Source organism: Anabas testudineus, chromosome 12 (assembly GCF_900324465.2).
Source record: "Anabas testudineus chromosome 12, fAnaTes1.2, whole genome shotgun sequence".
NCBI classification, from domain to species: Eukaryota; Metazoa; Chordata; class Actinopteri; order Anabantiformes; family Anabantidae; genus Anabas; species Anabas testudineus.
In genome coordinates, this window is record NC_046621.1 from 18635391 (window position 1) to 18661837 (window position 26447).

General features: G+C 39.2%; 1 protein-coding gene across 1 annotated transcript in view; it reads right to left on the reverse strand.

The window, feature by feature from the left end:
• Nucleotides 1-18804, reverse strand: part of clmn (calmin) — a 39119-nt gene extending 20315 nt beyond the window's left edge. Inside the window, 1 exon segment of the mRNA XM_026354774.1 lies at nt 18388-18804. Coding sequence (XP_026210559.1) covers nt 18388-18472 — 85 coding nt within the window. The 5' untranslated portion in view covers nt 18473-18804.
• Nucleotides 18805-26447: the final 7643 nt, after the last annotated feature.

Below are 26447 nucleotides of genomic sequence, written 5' to 3' on the forward strand. Positions count from 1 at the left end.
AGGAATAACCAGAATCACAGTACACAGTAGAATTCAATTCAAATACATTATCCAATCAGAATCTCTTATGTTGTGTTTATGTTTATCTTTCAATTTGCCAGTAACTACGGGCTAAAAAACAATTCCACCACCAACTCATGAGTTTTTTTTTTTATTTTTAGCCAAGAAGGCAGACACAGTTTACCTAAAGGCTTATTAAATTAGCGTCCAATGGTATCCAACTGATATACTATATATTCACATTTACATTTTATCCAAAGCGACTTACAAGTACAAGGGTAGGCAGGGTGAGGAGGTCTTGCCTAAGGTAGGTAGGCCACAGGTGGGATTTGAAGCCCAGTCTCCCACATGGGAGGCAGTGATGTTACCACTACACTATCCAGCCGCTCATATATAAGTACTAAATGCAGCCTCTACAAACAACATCAGGAATTCAAATAAACTATGTATTATAAATTAATAACTAAAATATAGCCAATGAAATTATGATCTGTTCTTTACTGTGAGGTCTGTCCATCAGAACCTGCTGGTGTTGTAGCACTGTTCTCCCTCACAGCAGACTGTACAGAGCAGCATTCTTGGACTGGGACCAAAAAATCTGTATTGGAATATCACTAATTAATACTGTGTTTGCATTAGTATTAGTATTTGTATTTGTATTTTGGCCATTTTGGCTGCTGTGCTACAATGGTGAAATATGTCTTTACTCAAAAAAAACCAGGACGTGACTACTGAAATCTGTATTTAATGCTCTGATTTTGCATCAAGGTACTAATTAGTTTGATGTAACAAATCAGATGATATGGATTCCTGACCTAAGGACAACCCTAAATTATAGGTATGATGAGTTCAAATAAATAGTACTGCCAACTTGTATTTCAGGGACCTAAAGTAGCATGATTAGCAGAGGCATTTCTTAAGCAGATGTTTTAGAACACCACCTAATAACCCAACAGACAATAAGAATAGGACGACCCGAGTACACTTAGCTGGCATCAATTTGTCAGTCTTTGCTCAACATTAACATTAATGTTAGATAACATGCTTTATGGTTTGTAATTTAAATTAAACTTTTTAAATGAGATTGATTTTAATTTAAATTAAATGTATTATCCATTAAAAAGCATTTTAGTTTTACAGCAATTTTCTTGAAACTTGATTAGGGAAATTATGCCTTATTACACTCAAATTTGAGAGATTAACAACACTTAATTCACACCTGGATGCCAATTAGAGGCAACAAGAAGACTTTTTCCCTCTGACAGTAAAACAGTAAAAAGGAACGCCTACATATGTTCTAGAACCACCTATGCAAATCCCAAATTCACTTTGAACACAGGCTCGGGAATATAAAAAACACCACAAAGTGATAGATCTTCTCTCAGAAATATTTCTTTTAATGGTTGCTGTTCTATTTTTTATGTGCCATTGTACATCATAATCAGATGGGATTGTGACTGCAACCCAAGGTAATAGCCAAAGTATGAAAAATGACAGGAGAGCTCTCCTACTGAAATATTCATCCAGCAGCTATGACAGGGGCATCCCTTTAGACTGCAGTGCTACATCAGCCAGAGATATTACATAACTGCAGAGTTCACATACAGGCTGTTTCTGCCCTTGTGTCTTGGACTGAATCATCAGTTTCCCTAGTTGGTATCATTATTTCAGATCTATCTCTTACCAGTTAACACTATTTACTCACAAACTAAATGTCTAGTTTAGTCTTTGAAATTAGTATTTTACATGAAACAACACCAATACATAAATGTATCACAGCAAAGTCTAAATTTTTCTTTTAATTCAACTTATTCATTAAATAATTTCATAAAATATCATATATTACTGATACTTACTTATATCCTTATGTGACTTTTTCAGGAGGCACAAGTTACCATACCATATAGATACAGCATTGTTTTTTTCACATGGCAACAGCTAGCCTGCTATTAGCCCTGCTGACATGGATAAATCGGCAAACTAGACCCTATCAGACTTCTCAATCTCTTGTTTCCATCAAACTCAAGTGATCTATATAACCTCAAACTGATCTACCTAATTTCTCAGCTTAAATACACCTGTCAATTCAGTGCCGTTATGTGCTCACTCAATTTGTTATCTACTGTTTCTCACCCCTTTAATTGTATATCTACATATTCTGTTTTTTTAGTATGGTACTATATTGTTTTGTTATATTGTTATTTTGTTGTATTGTTTTTAATGTTTTATGCTGTGACACATGAATCTGTACTTTGGGGGATAAATACAATCTTATCTTATTATATCTTGTCTTAAGCAAACATTAGTCCTGTGTTCCAGTGGCACATTGTGTTTGTTAATACACATCTATCAGTTTAACAGGCTAATTAGTGGTTTAGAAAACCCTTCCGCAATTATGTTAGCACAGCTGAAAACGGTTGATTAAAGAAGCAGTAAAACTGGCTTTATTTTAGCAAGTTGAGGGTCTGGAGCAAGCAACTATGAATGTAATTACAGACTCAACAAAACCTAAAACTAAACAATATCTTTTAAAACACACCAGGCTGTTCTTGCTATGAGAAATGAAGGTTATTCCATGAAGACACTGTATACCTTTTCCTTCACAGAAAAGAGCAAACTGGCATTTCATGAATATTTTATAGAAATGTTTTTTTACATTTCTGAGTTAGCCCAAACTTCTGAATGGTAGTGTACTTCATAGGCCAGTTGTTCTTTAAATTTCTTAAAGATCTCAGAATTTTCCTGTGGATCTAATCTTTCCTTTATCTCCTCATATGTAATTTTCCTGTGGATCTAATCTGTCCTGTCTCTCCTCATATGTAATCCTAGGATGAGTCCATTATTTTTGAGCTCAATGCTTTGTGGGAACTACACTGTGTGTTGCAGGAATTACTGTTTTTGTCACACGCAGCATGTAAACTATCTACATTTTTGTATCATTTTAAATATAAAATCAATCAATTTCATATTTTGTTTCACGACATGTGAAAAACATTGTGAAAAGACACTGATTTGAGCACCGTTTGCTGGCAGAGTGTTATGAGAAGTGAAGTCACATGAATGTTTTCAGTATAAATGTAAAACAAGAAATGTGTTTACCTTGAGCCATATTTTGTGCTTGTCCATTCATGCTGTCACATGATTAACATCATGTTTACCTATTGGACATGTCTACTAAAAGATAAAATACACACCAATCACCATCTGTGCAGCTCAGCTGAGGTTACTCATTAAGCTGATGTGTTGTTAAGGGTTAATAAGTCATGAAGTAAGAAAAGTATGAGTTTTATTTTTCTGCTTAAATGACAAACTTGGATAATGAGCAGGTACAACTTCCACTGTCCCAGTGACTCTGCTGTTGTAAGGAGAAGGTTTTTCTTTCCCAGTGATTTTCACCCACTAGAATCTCCAAGTCAAATCATAAATCATAAATCATAATTATTTTAGCATTAAAATAATTTAACACAACGGGCTACACCACACAGCAACTTCACAGTTCAATTTTTGTGTTGTAAAATACTCTCACATAATATTACAAACTTCTGATCAACGTTTAAACTTTTGCTTGTTTTAGTCTGAATATCCTGGAACTTATAATTTCCTGGTAGCAGGGCTTTGAATCAAATGCAGGCAGCAACAGGAAGCCAGTGCAGAGATCTGAAAAGTGGTGTAACATAAGTCAAGCCAACATAAGACCAGAGACCACACAATGAGTTGTGTTGAAGTCCAAGGTTGAAAAGGGCAAATCTGAATGCCCTTGAGACAGAGGAGATGTGGTCAGTAAAGCTGTTGATCATCAACCACCCACAGGTTTCTGTCACTGTGAACCCTATGTCATCCAGTGAAATTGACAAGAGCTGTGTGTTGTCAGTATAGCAATGATAGGAAACACCATGCGACTGGGTGAAGAAATCTATGGATGTAGTAAAGATGGAAAAGAGTAGAGGACCAAGAACTGAGCCTTGCGGCACACCAGTGAAGGTCGGAGGCATTCAGAGTTGGATACCAAGATACCTGGAAGGTATGTCCAGACAAGCAGGACTTAAGCCAGGCCAGAGCTGTCCCAGTGATGTCCAAATCAAAAAGTGCAGAAAGGAGGATCTGGTGGTTGACTGTGTAAAAGGATGCAGATACATCAAGTAGAATTAAGACAGAAGATTGAGCTGCAGTTTTTGAAACACGCAGGGATTCCATGACCAGGAGTGCCCTTTCTGTGGAGTGACCACTCTTAAAGCCAGACTGGTTGACATCTAGGAGGTCATTTCTAGAAAGGACGTCACTCAGCTGATGGCTGTGACTGGTTGTTCAAGGATCTTGTCCAGGAATAGAAGATGAGAGACAGGTCTCCAGGTCTCTAATTCTCCAAAAGGGTGGGGCCATCTGGGTCTGCTAAATGAGGGTGTAAAAGGTGCCCAAGATGAGTTAATGTTTTGTGTAATGGCTGGAATCAGTTTGGGTGCAATTGTTTGAAGAAGAGTGGACAGGATAGGATCAAGAGAACAGGTGGTAGGTTGGTGTGATAGCAGAAGGGTTGATGCATCGTCCTCAGTCAGAGTAGCAGACAAGGTGAGGGATATGCTGTTAGGTGAGGTTGGTAGTATGTTTCTGTTTGAAAAAGAGACCTGGAAGCAAGTGTCTGCTAACTCATTGGTAAAGAAAATAGCAAAGTCATCTGCATTGAGAGAGGTGGAGGGGGATAGAGGAGTGACTTAAAAGTGGAGAAAAGCTTCCTGGTGTAAATGGTGTTGCTGAGTTTGTCCTGGTTTTTGCCTTGTGATGCTGTGAGAAAATTACATCAGCAGGCTCTGATATTCCGCTAGAGCAGATGGAGCCTTGGACTTAGGCCACTTCCTCTCAGCACTCCTGAGCATAGTGCTTTGTTCATGGATCTGGTCAGTGAGCAATGAATTAGGAGCTGATGTATGGGTAAGCCTTGAAGAGAGAGGGCAGAAACTATCCAGACAAGTTTAAAGTGTGGTTGATAATTAGTCAGTGGCTGTGTCAGGGTAGAGAGGACCTGTGGTGGGGGTAGGGTAGCAGAGACTAGGGAAGAAAACTGCTCAGGATTCCAGTGGAAGATGACAAGTGGAGTGCGAGTATGTAAAGTTTGGGAGAGAGACTGGGTCGAATGAAGAAGTGATCTGATATATGTAGAGGAGTGCGATGTTATCTGTGATGATGCAATCATCATCTTCCTTATTCTGAGTCATCTTGTTTTAGTTGCACAACAGAAACACAACCTCTTTCTATAATCTACTCAGCATGTTTATGTAATCACTAGTCAAAGGTCAGCGGCAAGTGCTCTTCCTGTGTCATTGCCCTTAGACCACACACTGCCTCCTTAGCACAATGTCACTATTAAAATGTGGAATGTGTCTTGTGTTTTATAGAGTCACTATGTTAAAAGTGGTTTGGAACAGCAGTGCTATAAACCCTGATCAAGTGTCTTTAAACAGGATGATAAACACCTAAATTAAAAATCTACAAACTATGTGCACACAAAAACCATATTGTTTCATTGTTTATAAGATCAGTAGACACAAGGCCTTGACTAAATGATGAATCTGTGAGTACAACATTAGATAAAATCTTCTGTTACAGCACAATTATCATTCACTTCACTTCACTGTGTGTTTGATGAGACGTAATGTGATGCTTTAATGCAGTCTATTAGTGTGGCTGGACTGAAACTTAAACTTAAAGAATATGCATATATAATGTGTTAGTTCCTCTTAACCACACTATATAGGGCATATCCACTGTAACATGTTTATATGCCACACCTAGGCAATTCTGCATAAAGAAGACCAGAGGGGTGTTGTCTTTTTCTAGTTCTATTCATAACTTGTATGTTGATAAGTGTATTTACACAAAGCATGTTCAGAGCTGAGTGACTGGGTGACATAGTAATAACCACACAGATAAACCTGAAAATGTAGATGTTCTGTTCCATGAGAACAAAGGCTCGGTCATGATTCATAATGATGTAATCAAAAACAGATATTTTGTGTTTATCAATGCAAGTTAATAATTTCAAAAGGCCAATTTATTATTAGAAAACCTTTCAGAATTATGTTTGCACATCAGTTGTGTATGTTACACCTCTTCTTTAATACTAGGATTGCAGAGGTGTGTAAAAAGAACACTGGGTTAGGAGGGGCCAATATACCAAAAAAATCATGTCATGATTTTTTTAAAGCAGTATCACAATTCAAGGTTTTATCACAATTCAATTTCATGTTGGATTTTAATTCTATTTTGCAAGTTACTGAACTTTACAATTGAATCTTGTCACAGCATTCGGACTACTGCAGTGGAATGGCCATGTTGGAAGAATATGTAGCTGGGTATCTCGTAGTGCAGATCATAGTATCTAGTTTTTACAGCTATCCTTAACATCACTGCATCAGAAATCTCATTCAGCTCATCCCTGTCCTGTCATACACAGTGCTTTTTCCAAGTCTCCATCTCTAGAGTTTTGTTTTTTTTGGCCTTGTACTCGCTGGCTGTGTAGCTGTGGCTGATTCACTAACGTGGAGTCCTCTAACTATTACAGACGCTGAAACCAACTCCTCCATGTCGTCGTCCATCATGCCGCCTGCTATGTTGCCAATTGGGAAATATAAGGTACGTCACTGCACATTTGAAATAAGATAGAACTGCAGCTGAAATCCTGCTGACAAAACAGTAAAATTAGCCCGATAGTAGTTCAATACAGTAATAGCTACAGATACTGCATAAACTTCAGTATCTTTCATCAGTGGGTGAAAAGTGGCCCAATTGATCATTGTCTCTGCTTCAGCCTCTGCTATCACTTTGCAGACTCTGGTCATATCTTGTCAGGACTACTGCAATGGCTTCCTGTAGCTGCCCGCATCAGGTTAAAAGCCTTGACCCTTGCCTACAAAATGGTCAACTCAACAGCACCAGCCTACATGAACTTCCTCATCCAGTACCGTATTTTCCGCGCTATAGGGCGCTCCGGAGTATAAGGCGCATTGTCATTGAATTGTCTGCTTTCAAACTTTTTTAATCCCCATGACATGTTCTAATCTGTGTAATGTTGTGATCTATACTATCAAATGCAGCACTGAACTGTAACAAGACAAATACAGAAAGAAGTGTGCTGTCTGATGCTAATAGAAGATCGTTAGTGACCTTTACCAGTTCTGTTTCTGTAACATGATATACTCTAAATCCTGACTGGAAATCTTCATTCAGGTTATTGAATTTTAAGATAAAGGGCAGATTAGATATTGGTCTATAATTTACTAAAATATCTGAGTCAAGAGTAGGCTTTTTGAGTAGAGGTTTGACTACAGCAACCTTAAAAGCCTGTGGTACATAACCTGTTAGTAATAATAGATTGATCTGATTTAATAAGAACAAGCTGATTGAAGATAAAACATCTTTGAGCAGTCTAATCCGGATGGTGTCTAAGAGACAAGTTGATGGTTTAGATTAATTAATTTTTTTAAATTAAATTAGCATGATCTTTGGGGAAGAAGCAGTCCAGGTACAAGGGAGGTCTTGTTCTAAGTGAGGCTGCATTTTATCAACATTATCACAAGATAATCGACTTGTACTGGAGTAAAGTTAAGATGACTGTACTCTTTTACATGGCTCTAAAATAAAATAATCAGTTCCTTAAATTTGTCAACAGTATTTTCAGACAAACGTCTATTGTAGTGATTTTTTTTTAGTAAAGTCAAATGATGGTTTTATTAGGTGCTTAAAGGTAAACTGAGCATTTTACATGCACGTAAACAAAGATGGCATCAATTCTTTTCTGACTTCAGAAGGAAAACAAAGGGAAACATCAGGTTATGGATTTACAGGGGTTTAGGTCATACCACTAGAAAACTGAAAAGCAATCTCTGGTGGGATTGTTTTTTTGTTTGTTTTTGTTTTGTTTTTCTTGTTTTTTGTAGTATTTGCCTCTTCAGTGAACGCCCCCAGGCAATGCAGGTCAACATGAGTGCATCATCAACAATGCATGATGAGACACTCAGCTTACTGTCATCATTGCCTTAAAAGCAGTTCTGCTTCAGTGTGTCTGTGTGCATCAGCCCAGTTCTCTGCTCCAGCAGTGAAACCACCTGCAACTCATAAATACCAGCCTTCCAGACCAATCATAAACTGGAAATAAAGAGTGAGCTAACCCAGGCTTACATCACACACTGGTAAAGGTTTATCTCGCAATAGAAAAACTGACCTTCTAAAAGGAGTCAAGGTATTTTTAGAGAGGGAAATGAGTATGGCTTTATAAAAGAAGCACTCTGCTCTACCATGCTGTAGGAATTCAGGTAACTGATTGGTAAAGACTGACGTCGTAAAAGTTAAAGCCCAGTACACTGGGCAAAACTAATTTACCATAAAACAAAATCTAATTTAAATAGATGAGCAACAACAGGAATAACTTTTCCTTTCAAACAACATGACTATTTGGAAATATTAATTCAATCACTAAATCCATTAAACCTAACTTGTTAAGTTAAATGCAGGTTTTTAAGTTTGTACAGTCAAAGTGGATTGATTTTGCAGATCCAACTACTCCAGGTACTGCTGGTCTTGTTTTATTCACATCTTGTGCACCTTTTAGGGCAGACTACAAAAGGGTTCAACATTTCACAGGACAGTTGTAACTGCTAATGTCGTTCATTTGGATCCTTTACAGCTCTGCTTAGCTTTCACCGATGTTGAAAGATTCTTCAGTTGTACAGTATGTGGATGTTTGACATTTCGTTTCTTATTTTGCCATCCTCTACGTTCAATTACACTACAGAAATCAACTACAACAATTGGGAAATCAAATGAAAGTTAGTAAGAGCTTGTATTTTGTCAAAGTTACAATCTGTAACCTAAGTGCAGAGTCACACCAAGCCAAGAGGTGATGGAGGCCAACTGCTGCAACACCTCACATCGCCTTCATCTGGGCTAAAAGCCATTTGAACATGCCACAAAGACTAGAACCAGCTAGCGTGTATGTTCTGATTCTTATCCGAGTGTCACATAATGACAGGGGTGGCCATAGCTCAGTTGGTTCAGCAGTCATCCACAAACCCCAGTGTCAGTGATTTGATTTCTGGTTCCTCCTAGCTACATGCTGAGGTATCCTTGAACAAGACACCAAAACCTTGTAGTAGCGATAACATGTACTGTATTGAGACAATAAGTGCAAAGCGCAAAGTGGGATGAGAATGTGCTGGTTTTGCACATGCACAAATAAAGTCAGTGGTGGTAGTCTGTATTTGTCATTGAAAGACTGAAAGATATACAAACTTGCTTTGCTTTTCATATTTCTCTCACTCACCACAGATGCTTTCTAGCTCCTTCTAAATCAGTGATGTCTCTGATAAGTTGCAAATGAAACTGGTATCAATCCCTGTTTTTTTGGTATCTGTAGTGCAAAGTCGGGCAACAGACCACTGATGGCCCAATGTTGGCTGACTGTCAGCTTGGTAGCACTGCAGGAGATGAATATCTCTGTGTTTTCAGCTGCAATAAAGAAAGACATTATATCTTTATGTCTTCAGCAGAAACTCTTTAGCATAGCCCCCTCCAACTGAATAATACCACTGATCTCTCATCACCACCTCCACTTAAGGTAGGTGTTTATTCATCATGTGGCCTGTCAGCCTGCACTTCAACACACCTACACTAGGAAACATCAAACCATTTCCATTTCCCACTAGAGTTATATAAAATCTGAATACATCTTAAAAGTGTTTCCAAAGTATACAACATACGGTGTTGAATCTGTTGACTTCCATTCGTTTCACCTTGTTTTTGGGGTAAAGCTCATAACAGTCAGCTAAATAATATGTGTGATGTAATTTATATTTCCTTATACAGAGTGAGGAGAATGTTATATCAATCATACATTCATCACTGGACATGACTAGGAATGTGTAATTCTGACCTTCTGCATGCACTTTAATTTTGACCTCATGATAGAAAAACATCAAGGAATTAAAGTGATAGTAGTTTATCTCTGTACATGGGTATGTGAATGTCTGTCTGCACTAAATTTCAAGAAAATCCATCTGGTATCTGTTAAGATATGTCAGTCTGTGCCAAAGTAAACTGACAGGCCGGTCACCATTAGCACAGCTAATCCTAAAAACAGCTGCACTCTGGTGACTACTACACTCTAAAAGTTTAAATCTGTTGAAAATAATACAGAGTCTGTGGGGATGAGGGAGTGACCTAGTAATCGAGAATCAGCAGCCTTTGCTGAGTATCACTCTTTGAGCTCTTGATATAACAATGCATCATCAAAAAAGTCAATGAATTAAGATTGTAATTAAATAAAAATGAAAATGTATTTGACCTGTTCAGAAGAATTGCTGAACTGCATCATGTTAACCGAGTCCACACAGCTCCTCTGTTGTTCTGACCTTTTGACTTTGCTTACTGCTGCTTACTGCTTACATCAACCAATACCAAACACGGGACAGGCTAGTGAAGTTTTGGGTTAACACTAGTGGGACACTGAGGAGCATCTCTAACAATTAGTGAATTTTGGAAACAGCTCTTCAATGCTATATCATTTACAGTTGTTTGTCATAGTCCCATGTGCAACATGTGCTGCCCCATAAATCCTGTTGTTAGTCAGTAATTATCAGCGTGATGGTTTGTGCAGAGAGAGTTTATCTGCTGTGAAGCAGACATCTGAAACTCTCTTTGGAGCAGGAGTAACTCATAGGATGGATGGGCAAATCCAGAAGGAATGGGTGGGCTACCTCATAAGAACAGACTGTTGTCACCACCCTCTCTGATCTCCACTAGCATAACTGAGGCTGTGTGCCACCCACACTGCTCCAGGATGCTGAGGGACTCGGCACACGTTCCTCTGCGCCCAGGAGCAGGAGAAGTCACATTCATTACAATGTGAGCAGAGGTTGTGCTGTCACTGCTGTTTGCAGACAGTCAAACTCAGATAGTGGAGTCTCAACAGGACTGTGAAAGAAGCCTCTTTGTTTAGCTCGTCTGAACTCTGACACGTCGTAGTTTGATTTTCTGCTCCATGGTTTTTGGGAAATCCGTAACGCATGTTACTGCCTAGAAACAGATCGACTTCTTTACTGCACTGGACTGGATGCATCCACACAAACCAGAATGCCAACATACACACAAACAAGTAGCAAACATGCAAATAAATGTATTTGCACAGAGCACAGAATAGGCTTTTCTTTGCTTAAATAAAATATTTTTTGTGTAATATATAGTACTGTGCAAAAGGCAGTGCTATTATACCTATATACCTATATTTATTGATATTGTAGTCACTTGATTAGAATACAGCTAGTGCACATAGGAAATATGTTCACAGTGATAAAAAACACAAAAATATCAGAATAAACATGTTCGTTCTAACGTTATGTGGCTAAAGTGACAAATAATTAGTGGAACCTCTGTAGAGGAATCTGGAAAAAGGTCAAGGACAAAAACAGAAGTGGAAGATCTGATGAGAAGTTTCCCAGAATTTCTTCTTTGAGAGATCAAAAGTCCAGCAAGGACCTCGTTCAGCATCTGGTAGCTTCATGTTGAAGCCAAGTTGGTTCTTCCGCAGCCTAAAGATGCTTGACCAGAAATGTTTTTGTGGAAAGGCAAAAGCCAAGAAACCACTTTTTGTGTTTCTAATGTAAAAATAAAAAAAAAGAGAAAGAAATAAATACTGGTCATCGTTCATAAAAGAACAAAGCAAATGGTGCCTAAGACTTTTGCACAGTATTGTATAATTCACTATCAAGTATAATGTCAAATGCAATCTAAAAATATGTGCTTGTGTGCTTGAAATACTGCTTCACATGCTCATTTTTAATTAAGACATACTATAGATGTAATGCCTAAGAGAGGAATGAAGAAATGACAAGACAATTCAGTGAGGGAGACAGCGGCAAAGACTGGGACCAAGAAAACCCCCCGAATGTGCATTTTAGATGACGTACACTACGTTCACTTGAGGTATTTGAAGCATAGGGTCAACAGGGCGGTACACTGTAAGGCTTAATGTTATCAATACTCAACACCTGACAACATTCCCAGGACTGAACGTGTTTTGTCTCATAATGCAGTAGAAGAACTTTTGAATAGAAACTTTGTACTGGAGCTGTCTTTGTCAGCCTTGGGATAAACGTTACTTTGGTCCTCAAACAGGGGGGACACACTGTAGCCTAGCAACAGCCAAAACAGGTTCCAAGTTTATCCTGAACTATTTTGGTGAAATGTCCATCTCGATCATTTCTTTACCTGCTTTCATTTCCTAATGTATTTCATATATCTTCCATTAAAGACTCAATTTGAAGAGGCACAGAGGTTGGCTGATGTCAAGCACACATTATGGGACAAGCATTAAAAAATGCTGGATCCTCCACCAGGGTTGTGTAATCTCAACAACTGATTCTGCAAATTCAGCCAATTCAGCCTTACAATTTTGTTCAATGTCCACAAATCTGACCTAAACTTTGGACTTTCTCTAAATGTATCACACCTAATAAAATGTGAAATGTGCACAAAGGCAAATAATAGGTGCACTTACAGCAAGAAAACAGGAAAGATATTATTACTGGGTGGTTTGTGGTCATCGGAGAGTCGCTAACAATGGAAAAAATATAAAAGAGGAGGTGGAATGTCTGCAAAGGTTACTTCTTAAGACTTCTTAAGACTGTACAAGGCAATTGTACTAAATGATGTTCTAAATCAAAGTGTGTCCAAAGATTTGATGGAACAGACATTGATGAAAACACATTTATACTGTAAAACAGAGTGTGCCTGGGGAGCCATAGACCAGCCTACACAATAGACATCCTGCTGTAAAAGAAGAAAGCAGGCGAAGCCAAACATATAGCTGGTTGTGTATTGTAAGAATCCAGCAATACAATACATGTGATGATCTAATGATCTAATTTAGGAAAACTAACTAATAAAGAAGAAGAAAGAACTTAAGTATAAAAACACACCATCATATGCAAAATGAGACTTTGAAAGTTGACTTTTTAATGTAATCAAAACATCTACAACACAAAAGGAACCACTGTCTGCAACAAATCTACACGTGAACTGCTAAAAATTGACCCAGTATTTTTTGAGAAGTAAGTGTTTGGGTTGCGGTTCCTCCAACCAATGAGCCAATCACCAACATGGTGTCGCACATGCAACACAGACATTCAAAAATCAAAAGGCACACGCAAGGGCAAGGCTTATATGACATGACTGGGAAGTGCAGGGCATTCCTGCACCCTCCACAGAAAGCCTGAATTTGCCAAGATTAAATAAGCAGTGTAACCTTGGAAACTTGTTTAAATGACAGCATAAAAGTCTCAAATGAAATAACTATGGTTTGAAAAATCACATTAAAAAAAACAAAAACAAATCATGCATAACATTTAATAAGGAACTGCACTGAAATAAATGTGCAGATAAGAAACTGATATGCTAATGAGAGACCTGGGAAATTCTGGAGGGGCTGGATCCTACATTGCCCATAATGCCACATGATCTGTAGTACTCTATGATCAATCCTGCAACTTTTCTTAGAGCATTTCATCCTGGTAAAGATCCAAATCTTAACTCCATACCCTCAATTGTAAAGCCAGCTCAGGACCAAGGTGAGTTTGTTCTGATGATGTCATTAGAGTCACTATGTGACTATTACATCAATTTCAATGTTGGTTGCTATGGTTTACAGTAATGCTATATAAAAATAGTAGAATGCAGTACTGAACTAGCACAGTACTTGAGCTCACACCAGTAATGTTAACTGCACTCGGAGAGAAACCTGCTTCCCAATGAGGTGGGAGGGAGTGTGGTTCTGTTTATGCGTGGGTTTGAATGTCTGTGTGCGCATGTGTGTGTGAGAGAGACAGATGGGGGGAGGAAGGCGAGAGAGACAGAGCGCTGCACGGTATGTGTGATGTGGGAATATTCAGGGACTCCAGCGCTGTAATGCAGGGTCTGATGTGTTATGTAACAGCCTCCAGGCCATTGTTTTAAAGTGCTAGCTGCTCCTCCAGCTTCTCATGCAGAGAATCACAGCCACTCATCAGATGTCTCAAGCTCGTCTGTGAGCGTGGCAGAGAAAACAAAACAAAAAACACTGAACTTCAGCATCTTTTCAAGAGGTTGGAATGAGATGATCTAAGAAAATGCTCTGTTTAGTACCCAGAATCACATGCAGGGCTGAAGCCCTCCTGCAGCCAACGTGTACTGAGAATCTCCAGTCAACTCACTGCTTCAGAAAGGATTCAGGCCCTTTTCCTTTCTGCACATGCTTCAGTTTTTAATTCTACATAAAGTGGCTAAAAACATGATTTACTCTCGTCACTTAGGATTTCTACTGGTGCACAAATGCTGGATAAATTGGCAAAAAGGGACACATAAAGCAGGATTATCCTTTAAACTGGACAGATTTGATTAGCCTCCAATTGTTTTACAAACATTTGACCAGTAATAGAACAAAAAATTCATTTTTAGATAAAAGAGAACATTAGAATTACTAGTAGCACATCCCATGGATTTTTATCTTCTATGTGTTGTCTTGACAAAGTGGCTGTGACTCACAGTTGTGCGTTTCCAAGGTAACAGTTGCTCACCAACTGCAATAAGAAACGGAAGTTGACTGGAATCCTCTTGTGTGTGTTGTCTCTGGTACAGAGGGGGCCGGCCAACTTCATACAGTGGCAAGAAAAGTATGTGAACCTTTTGGAATTTCATGGTTTTCTGCATTAATTTGTCATAAAATATGATCTGATCTTCATCTTAGTCAAGAGTATTAACAAGTATAATGTTGCTAAAATATTTCCTCCCGGCAGCAATAACTTCAATCAGGCGCTTCCTGTAGCTGTGGATCAGACCTGCACAATGTTCAAGAGCTATTTTCGCCCATTCTTCCCGCAGAACTGTTTTAACCCTGTCATTTTCTCCCTTTCACGTCTTACGTGTGTGGTTCTCATCAAGTAGTTCCATAGCATTTCTTTTGAGTTGTGGTCTGGGTTCTTACTTGGCCACTCCAAAAGGCAGATTTTGTTTTTGTTCATTGTCATGTTGCATCACCCAACTTCTACAGAATGTCAGCTGGCGTACAAACATTCTCACATTATCCTGAAGAATTTTTTTGATACACTTGGGAATTTATCTTCTCACCCCAATCACTGCAAGCTGGCCAAGCCCCGATGCAGCAAAGCAGGCCCAAATCATGTTGTTTCCTCTGCCATGCTTTACAATTGGGATGATGTTTTCATGATGATATTCAGGGCCCTTTTTATGCCAGATTGAGGGTTTATGTGTTCTTTCCAAATTAATATAGTTTCATCAGTCCACAAAGCATTTTGCCAATAATCCTGTGGCGTGACAATGTGCTCTTTGGCAAACTTCAACAATGTTCTTTTTAGTAAGCAGCAGCTTCCTTCATGGTGCCCTGCCATAAACACCCTGCTTTTTCAATGTTTTACCTACTGTAGACTCATGAACACAGATGTGAGCCAGTTCAAATGATGCCTTCAAATCATTGGCTGTCTCTCTGGGTATTTATTTACCTCACTGATGAGTGTTTGTTGTGCTCTTGGGGTCATTTTGACTAGCCGCCCACTTCTTGGTTAAGTCTCCATCTGTAGATAGTTTGCCTAACTTTAGACTAGTTTAGAGTTGCTCTAAAGACAAAAATAAACATGTCTGGCTTTGCAATCTGTAGCAAAACCAGCATCATTAGTTTGGTTTCTGTTGATGGGTGTAGGACAGGTCAGGACCTCTGACTAGCAGCTTTGACTTTATTGCTCCACATCAGGACACTGTTACTCTACTCTTCTAGTATTCACTGCCAAAACCTGAATATGAAAGGAGGGTTTGAGCACATCAGGAGATGTCCATTCTTGCCTGTGACAGGCTTTGCGATGAACTGGGTTAGAAATGAACAAAGCTTTCTTTCTTACCACACTCATTAAATCAATTACTTCCACGTTAAAGAGCAATTGTTGTTAGTCCGCTCCTTTAATCTCAGTAAAGCCTTGTTGGCAAACTGACCACACTTACATGATATTAAAATTCCCACATGATTTACAGGTTCACTCCAGTTCAATCAGCAGAGCAGAGTTGGAAATGTGCAGTAGCACATTACTGGGTTATTCTGTGTCATCTCCAACTGTTGCCATCAATTGTGAGGACCTGTGAGCAGATGAGACTGGTCCATCACTTGTGTTTTATACAAAAATATGTATCTATAAAAAATACACCACTCATTTTAATTTAATTATTTTTTTTATTTTAACTGTTAATTTTACTGCTTTCCAAAAGAGGATAAACATGCAATTAAATCCATGAAAGCTACCCAATGAGTGAAATGTGTAGTTTTACCAGACACATACAGAACTTTATCCTGTAACTGATGCTAACTTTTAGAATTGAAAAGCTGGTGGGAGAGAAGATAGGATCTTATATAATGCTTAATCTGGTGTGCTGTTGGACACTCTCTTATTGTGTGTCTGATGATTTCTTAATAAAGTAATGTACATTATGGTTTTATCCTGCTTCTTCAACACATAGGCTAATATCCCCTGCACTGTAATAACAACACATTTACACTGTACCTTGTAGTCTTGTGTCTTTTATGGTTAACCAACACACAGAAAACACTATGTTACATCTTTAACAGAGAAACCTCTGTATTTTCAAATACAGACAACACGTCTCCCCACTGCTTCACAGACCTGAGGGTCCCCAGTTAGACCCTTGACCTTAAATGTGGCCTACATTTTTGACTTCCAGCATGGGCAGCCTATATGGATGAGAATACTTGACTTTGGATCTTCTGTCTGACAAATCATTCCAGAAACTTCCAGCAGCTAAAGTGGAATTTCTGAAAATATTTCACTGATCTCATCAAAAACCATCAAAAGTCTTGATGAATTTGTATCTTCAGCCTCTAGCTGTCTAGATGCACCTGATCATGGAAACCAGCAGTGGGTAAGGTAGCTGAATAAGCAGCCGGGCAGGGGTCCCTGAGGACCACAGTTGGGAGCCCCCTGCTTTAGAGGATGTTTTGGTGAAGAGATGGTAAAGATGTTCATTTCTCCTTTAAAGTTGTCTCAACATATTAAAAGACACTGAATTAGAATGTAGTATAATCAGATGCACAAATATAGAGATGATTTAAAGCCGACACTGACTGTGAGCCAGTATTTGTGTTCTCTTACCCATATTTACCAATAACACTGTTCATGTTGAAGGAATGGTCTAACGTGTAGTTGCTTTGCTGCTCTTGTGTTTTTAGAGTTGAACCCATAGCGGGGACTCAAAGTCAGGATAGCTCGGCCTCTAATGTACTTATGTGCGTGTTTTTGTTGCACATCCATCTAGTCCTAAGAATGATCTAAATTCAGAAGTTTAAACTGATCCGTCACTTAGATTTTTCTTATAGAAACTGTGACTGTGCAACACTCCACACAGGAACAGCTGACATACCGATACGTACCGACGTGCCCTGGTGCACGTGAATAACATAATAGAGGAGCATACGGAGAGAGACGGACAGAGTTAGCTGCTCACTTCAGGCAAGAGACCGATGACGGTGTGAATGTTGGCTGAAGAAATCAGAAGCATCAGAAATGTGAGGGGTGGAGTGATATGGTGGGAGATAGCACTTCTAATAAAGTATAGTGGCACCATGAACCACTTTGATCACAAGACAAAACAATATAATGTAATGATGATTACTGAGGATGACACTAACTAACAATTACTTAAAATCCAGACATTAGAAACTCAGAGCTGAACTCTGGATTCCTCTGGAATAACAGGAGCTGGAGGAGGGAAATCCGAAGCTGTTACTCTGCTTCCTAACATAAAGATAAACCCAGCAGTTCCTCACACTGAAGCAGGTGGAGCCAGAGAAAGTCTTCACTTAATAACATCTATGAATGTGAGCTGTTGACCAGACACTGATGAGTGATGTTGATCCACCTGTCTATGACATGTGCATGTCACACATATGCACAGACTCAGAACTTTCTTTACTACTTCACTGTTCGCCTCCTCGGCTCAGATCTTTGTTTGCTTTGTTTCTCACCTTACTTGCTTCTGCTAAATAACTAAATGTAAAAGTAAACAGCTGAGGATCTGTGCTTCAATGCTGACTGAAGAGTTGCACCATGCAATCAGCTGCAGTGATTGCAGAGAGCCAAACAAACAGTATCCAAAGTTTGCAAAGTCTATTGAAAGTCACCCGCGCACACACACACACACACACACACACACACACACACACACACACACACACACACACACACACACACACACACACACGGTTTGCTGTGTGCATGCGTGGCCAGGCCACGCTGAGCCTTCCCTGCTCTCTCTGTGTTGTTCTCGGACACCTCGGGATGCTCCTACCTTGCAGGTTCTGCACTCGGATGTCGCTGATCTGTCCGATGAGTTCCTCCCGCTCGAACCAGTCCTCCCACTCGTGTCCAGCCATCTGCTGCCGCGGAGAGAGCTGCACGGATCCCGGGCAGTAACTCCGAGAGCTGCCCCGGCTGGAGGACGACACGCTGCAGCAGCAGGACCGTCTATTGTCCGGCCGGACGACCGGGAGCCATGCAGGCAGGGACGTGGGGCTCGGAACTGGGGGGAGGGAGGGCTCAGTCACTGGGAGGACATCGCTGCTGGTTACTGCGGGTTCTTCCCGTCACTGCGCCGCGGTGCAAACGATGGAGCTCCGCGGGGAAATTCCGGGGACTGAAGAGTCGGGAAGGAAGGAGCTGCAGCACCTGGTTGGTATTTCCGAGGTGGGATGGAGCTGATCCAGTGCCCGCCCACCTCTCTCTCTCTCTCTCTCTCTCTCTCTCTCTCATACACACACACACACACACACACACACACTGATAGCTCAGTAGAGAAGCAGTAAACACCACGAGTCCAAAACTATTTGAAATGTTTTCACACCATCTTTTAACTCATAAGAACACAGATGTCACCAACACTTTTTTATTTTATTTTTTATTTTATTTATATCACCAACACTTTATTTGATTAGTTTCACATCGTTTTCCTTTTAGTAGAAATGAGTCTGGGTTCCTGTGAGTTTATGTCATTTTGTATGTTATTTTCTGAAACTTAAATAAAACTGAATCTATCCAATAAATAATTTTCTAAGACTGAGTCGTGAATTTGTTTGATCACTTCGTTAGTTTGTGTAGAGCTGTACAAACTTTGATACAAATCTTCATCACCGAATGTCACATTGGACCAAGTGAGTCCATGTGATGGTCTGATCATGGCTCTGTCCTGTTTCAGCAAAAGACTGAAAAACATTATCATAATAATTACAACAACAACAATTACTGATCAAAAGCTGAAACGTGTCCATCAATTAAATGAAAGGATAAGGTTGGTGTTTGTCTATACTTTATTTTGAAGTCACAACATGTCACAAAGGAGACATTCTTAATTCAATTTTTGGTTTAACATTTTATGAATGGAGCTCATTTTTTTGTACATCCTCAAACTCCTGGTCAATTACCTTCAACCTCTGGGCTCTGTGAAAGAGGAATTATATTATTTGGTGATATTCTACATTTCTCTAATTTTGAAATTGTAGCACTGGGAGACATGACTCAATCCCACATACACTGTCCTGCTGCCCCAAATACTTACTAGAGCACCAAATGCCCTATTTTTGTGACAACATCCAGTAGCACTCTGACAGCTTGACTGAAGAAACACCCAAAGCACAGCATTTATAATTACCTGTGGAATAAATTCAATTCAATTCAGTTTTATTTGTTAAGCGCCAAATCACAACAGAAGTCATCTCAAGGCACTTTACAGAGCCAAGTTTAAGACCCTACAGAGAATAATTATACAAAAAAATGATACAGAAAACCCAACAATCCCATTTGAGCAAGTTTTAGGCAACAGTGGAGAGGAAAAACTCCCTTTAGAGGAAGAAACCTCCAGCAGACCAAGGCTCAGGGTGGGCAGCCATCGGCCTCGATCGGTTGGGGTGAATGGAAAGAGAAGAGAGAAAAGAACAGCAGGCAGCAAAAAACTACAACAATAAGCAGCAAAAACATTGGGCAGGTCGGTAGACCCAGTAACTGCACTCTGGAAATACACAAGGCCAAAGATGCCTGCAGAAAAGTACAGAAGAGGGAGACAGAGAAGAGGAAGCATAACTATGGGAGAGAGAAGACACAAAGATAATGACATGCAATGGTGGCATTTGAATAGAGAGAGGAGAGGAGCTCAGTGTATCAGAAGTTCCCCAGCAGACTAACCTATAGCAGCATAACTAAGAGATGTTTCAGAGTCACCTGATCCATCTCTAACTATAAGCTTTATAAAAAAAAAGGAAAGTTTTAAGACTAGTTTCAATTGTAGAGAGGGTGTCTGCCTCCTGAACCTGAACTAGGAGCTGGTTCTCTCTCTGGGAACCATAAGTAGACCTGCACTGTAAGCACGAAGAGTTCTGCAGGGAAAATATGGAACTATGCGTTCTTTAAGATAAAATGGAGCCCGATTATTAAGTGATTTATAAGTGAGGGGAAGAATTTTAAATTATATTCTGGATTTTACAGGGAGCCAATGGAGAGAAGCTAACGTAGGAGAAATATGTATATATATGTAAATAATTCAGCATTACTTTGGGCCAGGATGGTCCTAATTTTAACAATGTTTCTCAGGTGAAAAAAGGCAGTTCTAGAGATTTCTTTTATGTATGAAGTGAAGGAGATATCCTGGTCAAAGATAACTCAGAGATTTCTCACAGTGTTACTTGAGGCCAATACTAAGTCATCAAGGGTGAGAATGTGATTAGACATAGTGTCTCTGAGATTTTGAGGACCAAACTAAATAAAGTCTGTCTTGTCTGAATTTAAGAGAAGGGAATTGGAGGACATCCAGGCCTTTATGTATTTTATGTATGCTTGCAAGCATGCAAAATCTGACTAATTGATTAGTTTCTTCTGGTTTCATAGATAAAAAAATAGATGGATATCATCTGCATTTCTAATAATATTGCCTAAGGGCGACATACAGTATATAGAGTAAAAATAATCACTCCAAGCACAGAAACCTGTGGAACTCCATAACTAACTTTTGTGTGCATGGAAGATTCATCATTAACATGTACAAACTGAAATCTATCTGATAGATATGATTTAAACCACTCTAGTGCTGTTCTTTTAATCCCAATGACATGTTCCAGTCTGTGTAATAAAATGTTTTGATCTTTAGTGTCAAATGCAGCACTAAGGCTTTTTAAGTAGAAGTTTAACTACAGCAACCTTAAAAGGCCGTGGTACGAAGCCTGTTATAGATTGATAAAATAGATTGACCTGATCTAATATGGACGTGCTGATCAAAGGTAAGACATCTTTGAGCAGTCTAGTCGGGATAGAGTCCAAGAGACATGTTGATGGTTTAAATTAATTCATTGCTAAAATGAATTTAGAAAGTTAGAAGCAGTCTAAGTATGAGTGTGGTCTTACAAATGAATCTAGAACTGTTCTACATACAAGACCATCCATGCCGTTTGCAGGGAGAATCTGATCAATTGTTTCGTTAATACTTATTATTGTATTTGTAAAGAAATTAATAAAGTTATTGCTGCTAAGTGTTAAAAGGACACTAGGCTCGAGGCAGAGCACTAGGCAGAGCTATGATTCTTTGTCAGCCTGGCTACAGTACTGAAACGATGCTTCTATTAATGATGAATAGAATGTAGTTCTAGCTTTAAGGAGAGCATTTTTATATATTATTAAACTGTGTTTCCGGGCTAGGCAAGATTCATAATGTCATGAATACATAATGATCATAAACTCTTCAACATGTGCACATTAAATTAAAAAAAGGGGACACTAGCCATCTGAAGGAAGCAAGAATAATATAGTTTGTTTATTAATGTGCAGCCGCTGATTTCACAAGTGCCACTGACTGAATTGATACGACGTATGGACATTACCTTGTATTGTCCTTCATTAAATGATTTGTAAATGACACACTGCAACACAATAATTGCACACCTTGCATTACACCATATGTAAACAAAGTTGTTTGTGAGATTTAGCACAACAATGGGACACACATGAGGTCACAGTAACCTTGACCTTTGACCACCAAAATCTATTCAGTTTGTCCTTTAGTCCATACCAAAAGACTGAGATGGACAGTGGATGGATGAGTATGTACAGACAAAAGGACAAGCAGAAAACAGGATGCCTCCAGCCATGGCTATTGTTGGCACAGAAGCATTAAAATATAATGGTCATCAAAAGACAACAAAAATGTATATTTTGTTAGACATTTTAAAAAAAAAGTGTTTGTTTTGCTGGTTTAAAACAAACTAATTGGATTATCTGAAAACAGGTCATTATTTTCTGTAGTACACTGGTTCAGCACTTTTTTTGTACATAAACAGAAGCTGAACAAGGCTTCAAAGTGAATGTGCAGCTGAATAATTGCAATGCATCTCTTCCTGTGCTGCAGTCATTAAGTCCAGACCGAAGCTGTGTCTGGTCTCTGTACACTGTCACAATGCAGGATATGAGGTCGCATTAGTGAAACATGTTTATACACACAGCTTTTCAGTTTACAGTGGTGCTACAAGGCTTAAGAGGTGTGGGTGTATGCAGATTACAATAGAAGTGAAAAAAGTTAGCAATGGCATATCTTTTTCTTCTGAGCTATTTAGATATATGAAGAATGATACAGAAACAGCCCAATAAGGGCTCCCATAAAAACACTTTTTAAATTTAGTATTATTTGATTTATTTATTGTTTTTCCAGTTTACTCCACCTTCATTGGATCTGTCTTTGACTAAGCTTTCTAAGCAAGTGTTTCTCTAACCCTAACCCTAACCCTAGTGAACTACTACTGTACTACAACCTCCTTAAAGTTATAACTTAGTATTTGGGTTTAATCTTATATTCTGATGATAAACAGTGTTTAGTAATGTGTGAATTCACTCATGATATTAGTGAGTGTACTAAGTAAAAGATTTGAGTACCGGACTTCCACGACGATTGCTACAAGATAAGTTGTTGGACTTGGTACAGGTACAGATTTTAGACTTGTGATTTAGAATTATTAATATCAACTAGATATGTGATAGGGTCTAAGGTGCTGTTAGCTTAGCATGACTGTTTTAAGAATTTACCGTCCATGACGTTCAATTGCGTTTTCTAAAGCATTTATTTTAATGCTGAGAGTATTTTTACTGTCAGTAGTTGCCTGTAGACGTCCACACAGGCTAAGTCATGGGAATTCTATAAATAAACCGAGATGAGATCGGGCAGAGGGAGCAAATTTGCACGCTGACCCACATTTGTCCAGTGCCACAGTTAGGAGGCTATTTTCTTTTTCTCTAATGCTATCTTTTAAATAAAAGAGTCGGTGCACCTCAGCCCACACAAAGCAGAGGCAGATGTTACCTAACCATTTCAGAGAGCAAACTGATCCTCCTACTGACAAAAACATGTTTATGAGAAACTGAAGTCAAATGTATCATTCTTAACGTAGATCCTTATCTTTGGTGAGTTCAAATCAGCAAGCCACCAGCTGATATCATCAGGAGTAATCTGTTTAAAAGCCATCTGGCACATTTCACTGTGGCCTGCTGTCTTCAACAAATAATCAAAGCACACAGTAATACTTTCAACAGAACAATCTATTTCTTATAATTATAGTAAAGCAATAAACACACAACACATCTCATTACATTGCTAAATTGTTCTGCAAATTATTCCACTGTGGTCTCTCTGATGTGGATCAGTCTCAGATGTAATCACATGCTTGTCATTCTCCTTATAGACCCAAGTTGGTGTGTGTGGCTTCTGTGTGTAAGTGCATCAGCCTTGTAAACTTTTATGGAGAGTGTCCCAGATGAGAGAAGTTCTGCACAAAGACTCAAGTCTTGGCTGAGAAGGGATGACTATATGGAGAATGACTTCTGCAATGTACAAGCAGCTAGTAAGATCCAGAAAGTTCTTAACCTGAAGTTTAAATGTTAAAATGTGATATAATGTTTTGTTTCAATCACGCTCCCCATCCAACCTGATGGAGCTTGAGAGATACTGGCAAGAAGAATGGGAGAAACTGGCCACAAATAGGAGTGTTAATTCTATTTCAGAGTGGTTCAGTTTTTTGTTTTTGGCCTGGCATGGTACATGATTGATGACCTCCCATCTTTACTTCTGAGAGACTTTGACTCTGTCTGTTGTCAGTTACCCTAACTAGTTGCTAAATGTTTTGCCAACTCTTCTTTGTTAGTAACACTTACTTATCCAGCCTTTTGTTGATTGTCTCCCAAGTTGCTGAAACTAATTTTAAAATTACCCTGTTATGTTCTGGAAATGGTCCATTTTCTCAGTTTAAACATTTGATGTTTGACTTTGACTGTTTTATGTTTTCTATGTTAAATAAAATACACTTCACTTCACTTCACTGTAACAGCAATGAATAAATACTGATTTGATTTCTTCAATTTAATAAAGGTCCCAAGCTGCATTAAAACCAGGGACTTGACAGTTACATGGCATGCGACATTAGGTTACCAGTCTGCTCCTAATGTCTGAGCTTTTGAGAAACTACCTGCATCTAAATAGCTGACATTTATGGTGTTGCTGTCATTTTCCCTGTCGTTTTGTCATTAATCTGTCAGCATTGGCTTCTGTTAATGTTGTGCAAAGGCGGTTCACAAGGAAGACATTCTGTTGGTCAGGGACGATTAGGTTATAATTTGCCCCCTTGTGGCTAAACTTTTAAATCCCCAAGACATAAACATAGAGCCTGATTTACTAAAGTTGTTGTTTTTACTAAATCAGGTGCACACTTAAAAAAATGTCACATGCTGATCTCAAATGAGTTGTTGTGTCCGTCAAACACAGGTCGAGTATTTGGTGCTAAATTTCTGCTAATTACAGTATATCATCAAACCTTAACATTTGGTTCATCCACAGCAAAATGTCAAAAGTCATTCTTCTTTCTGACAAACCACTTATGGGCTACAGATGTGCACAGCTCCACAAAACAAAGCCCTGTTTATTAGCTAGTTATTAAGAATGACCAACACAATTTACTAGATGTAAGACAGGATATGTGCATGTGTTTGTGTGCACAAAATGTTTGGTAGGTCATAGCTACATTTGTGGTAGTACATTTATGTAATGTCTTGGATAAGTTCATGGATAAGAACCATGAATACTGGTCTGTTACAAAGTCTAATTCCAGTTTTAACTCAGTTTTGACCAAACTGAATTTACAGCACTTTGCGCTTAAGGCAAGAACAGTGGAGGTCAATATTGGAGAGAGAGGAAGATGATGAGGAGAAGAACAAGCAACAAAGTAGAAATAAGGTCCAGGACGCTTTGGCTGACTATGCGATTAACCATAGGTTGTCTTTCAGGGAAGCTGGGCAGAAGGTCCACGCTAATCTGTATCCAACGGAAACCCCTTCTATGGGCGATCGAGGAGGACTGTGTGGGAGCATGTCAGGGATGAAAACATTATTCTAGACTGTACGCCTCCTGCTATTTGGCCAAAGAAAACATTCCTTGTGATAGGGTACAGTGGCCAGACCCAAACAGGAACAGCTGAAAAAGCCAATTTCATACCTCATCATTTCTGACTGTGCTCAGACATGATTGTTTGTCACAAGTGTGAAAGAATGCACCAAAAAACTGTTGGTTGTTCAGTAATTCTGTGATTCACCTGAAGCTACAATGGACTGGAACTGCCTCTTAAACATTATTGTCTGCAGTGCAGCAGTGTAGTGCCTTTTGAGGGCCTCAAGGATCCAGCACAATGGTCACAATGGTGAAGCACTGGATGCTGTACTGTACTGTAGTCACTCTGTGTGGAGTGTCAGTGTGCAGAGCTTGAGATGAGGTTTGGGATACACTGCTCAGGGATGGCTTGCCATTCCTCCAGCAATGCTGTTTGCTCCACACAGGTTCCTCAAGGGACCTGGTGTGCTTGCACTCTTTACTGTAGCTGCTCCCAAATGTGTTCAGTGGGATGACTGGGCTGGCCACTCCATCCTTGAGATGCCCAACATTTTGTGGCAGATTTCTCTACTTGGGGTGAAACCAGACCCTCCTATGCCTGTCTAGGAAGTTCACACATAACCGGGACTCATCTGTGAAGAGAACTAAACCCACATATTCAGTGTCCACCTATGGTTTTCTGTGGCCCACTGCAAGTATGCCAGATTGTGTGCTCTGGAAAGGAGCACCCTCACAGATGGCTTTCCGACATCATAAAGTCGTCCCCTTACAGACTGGGTGGACACTTGCACACATCATTTGAATTATTTTTTGATGGCAACAACAAGATGATGCTTTTGTTGCAAACACTTGCTGTTTTGTTAAACATTGTAATTATATAATATATAATTTAGGAACACTAAACAATAAAGTGCCTAAATTAGCAATCTGTTATCTGTACTTTTTAG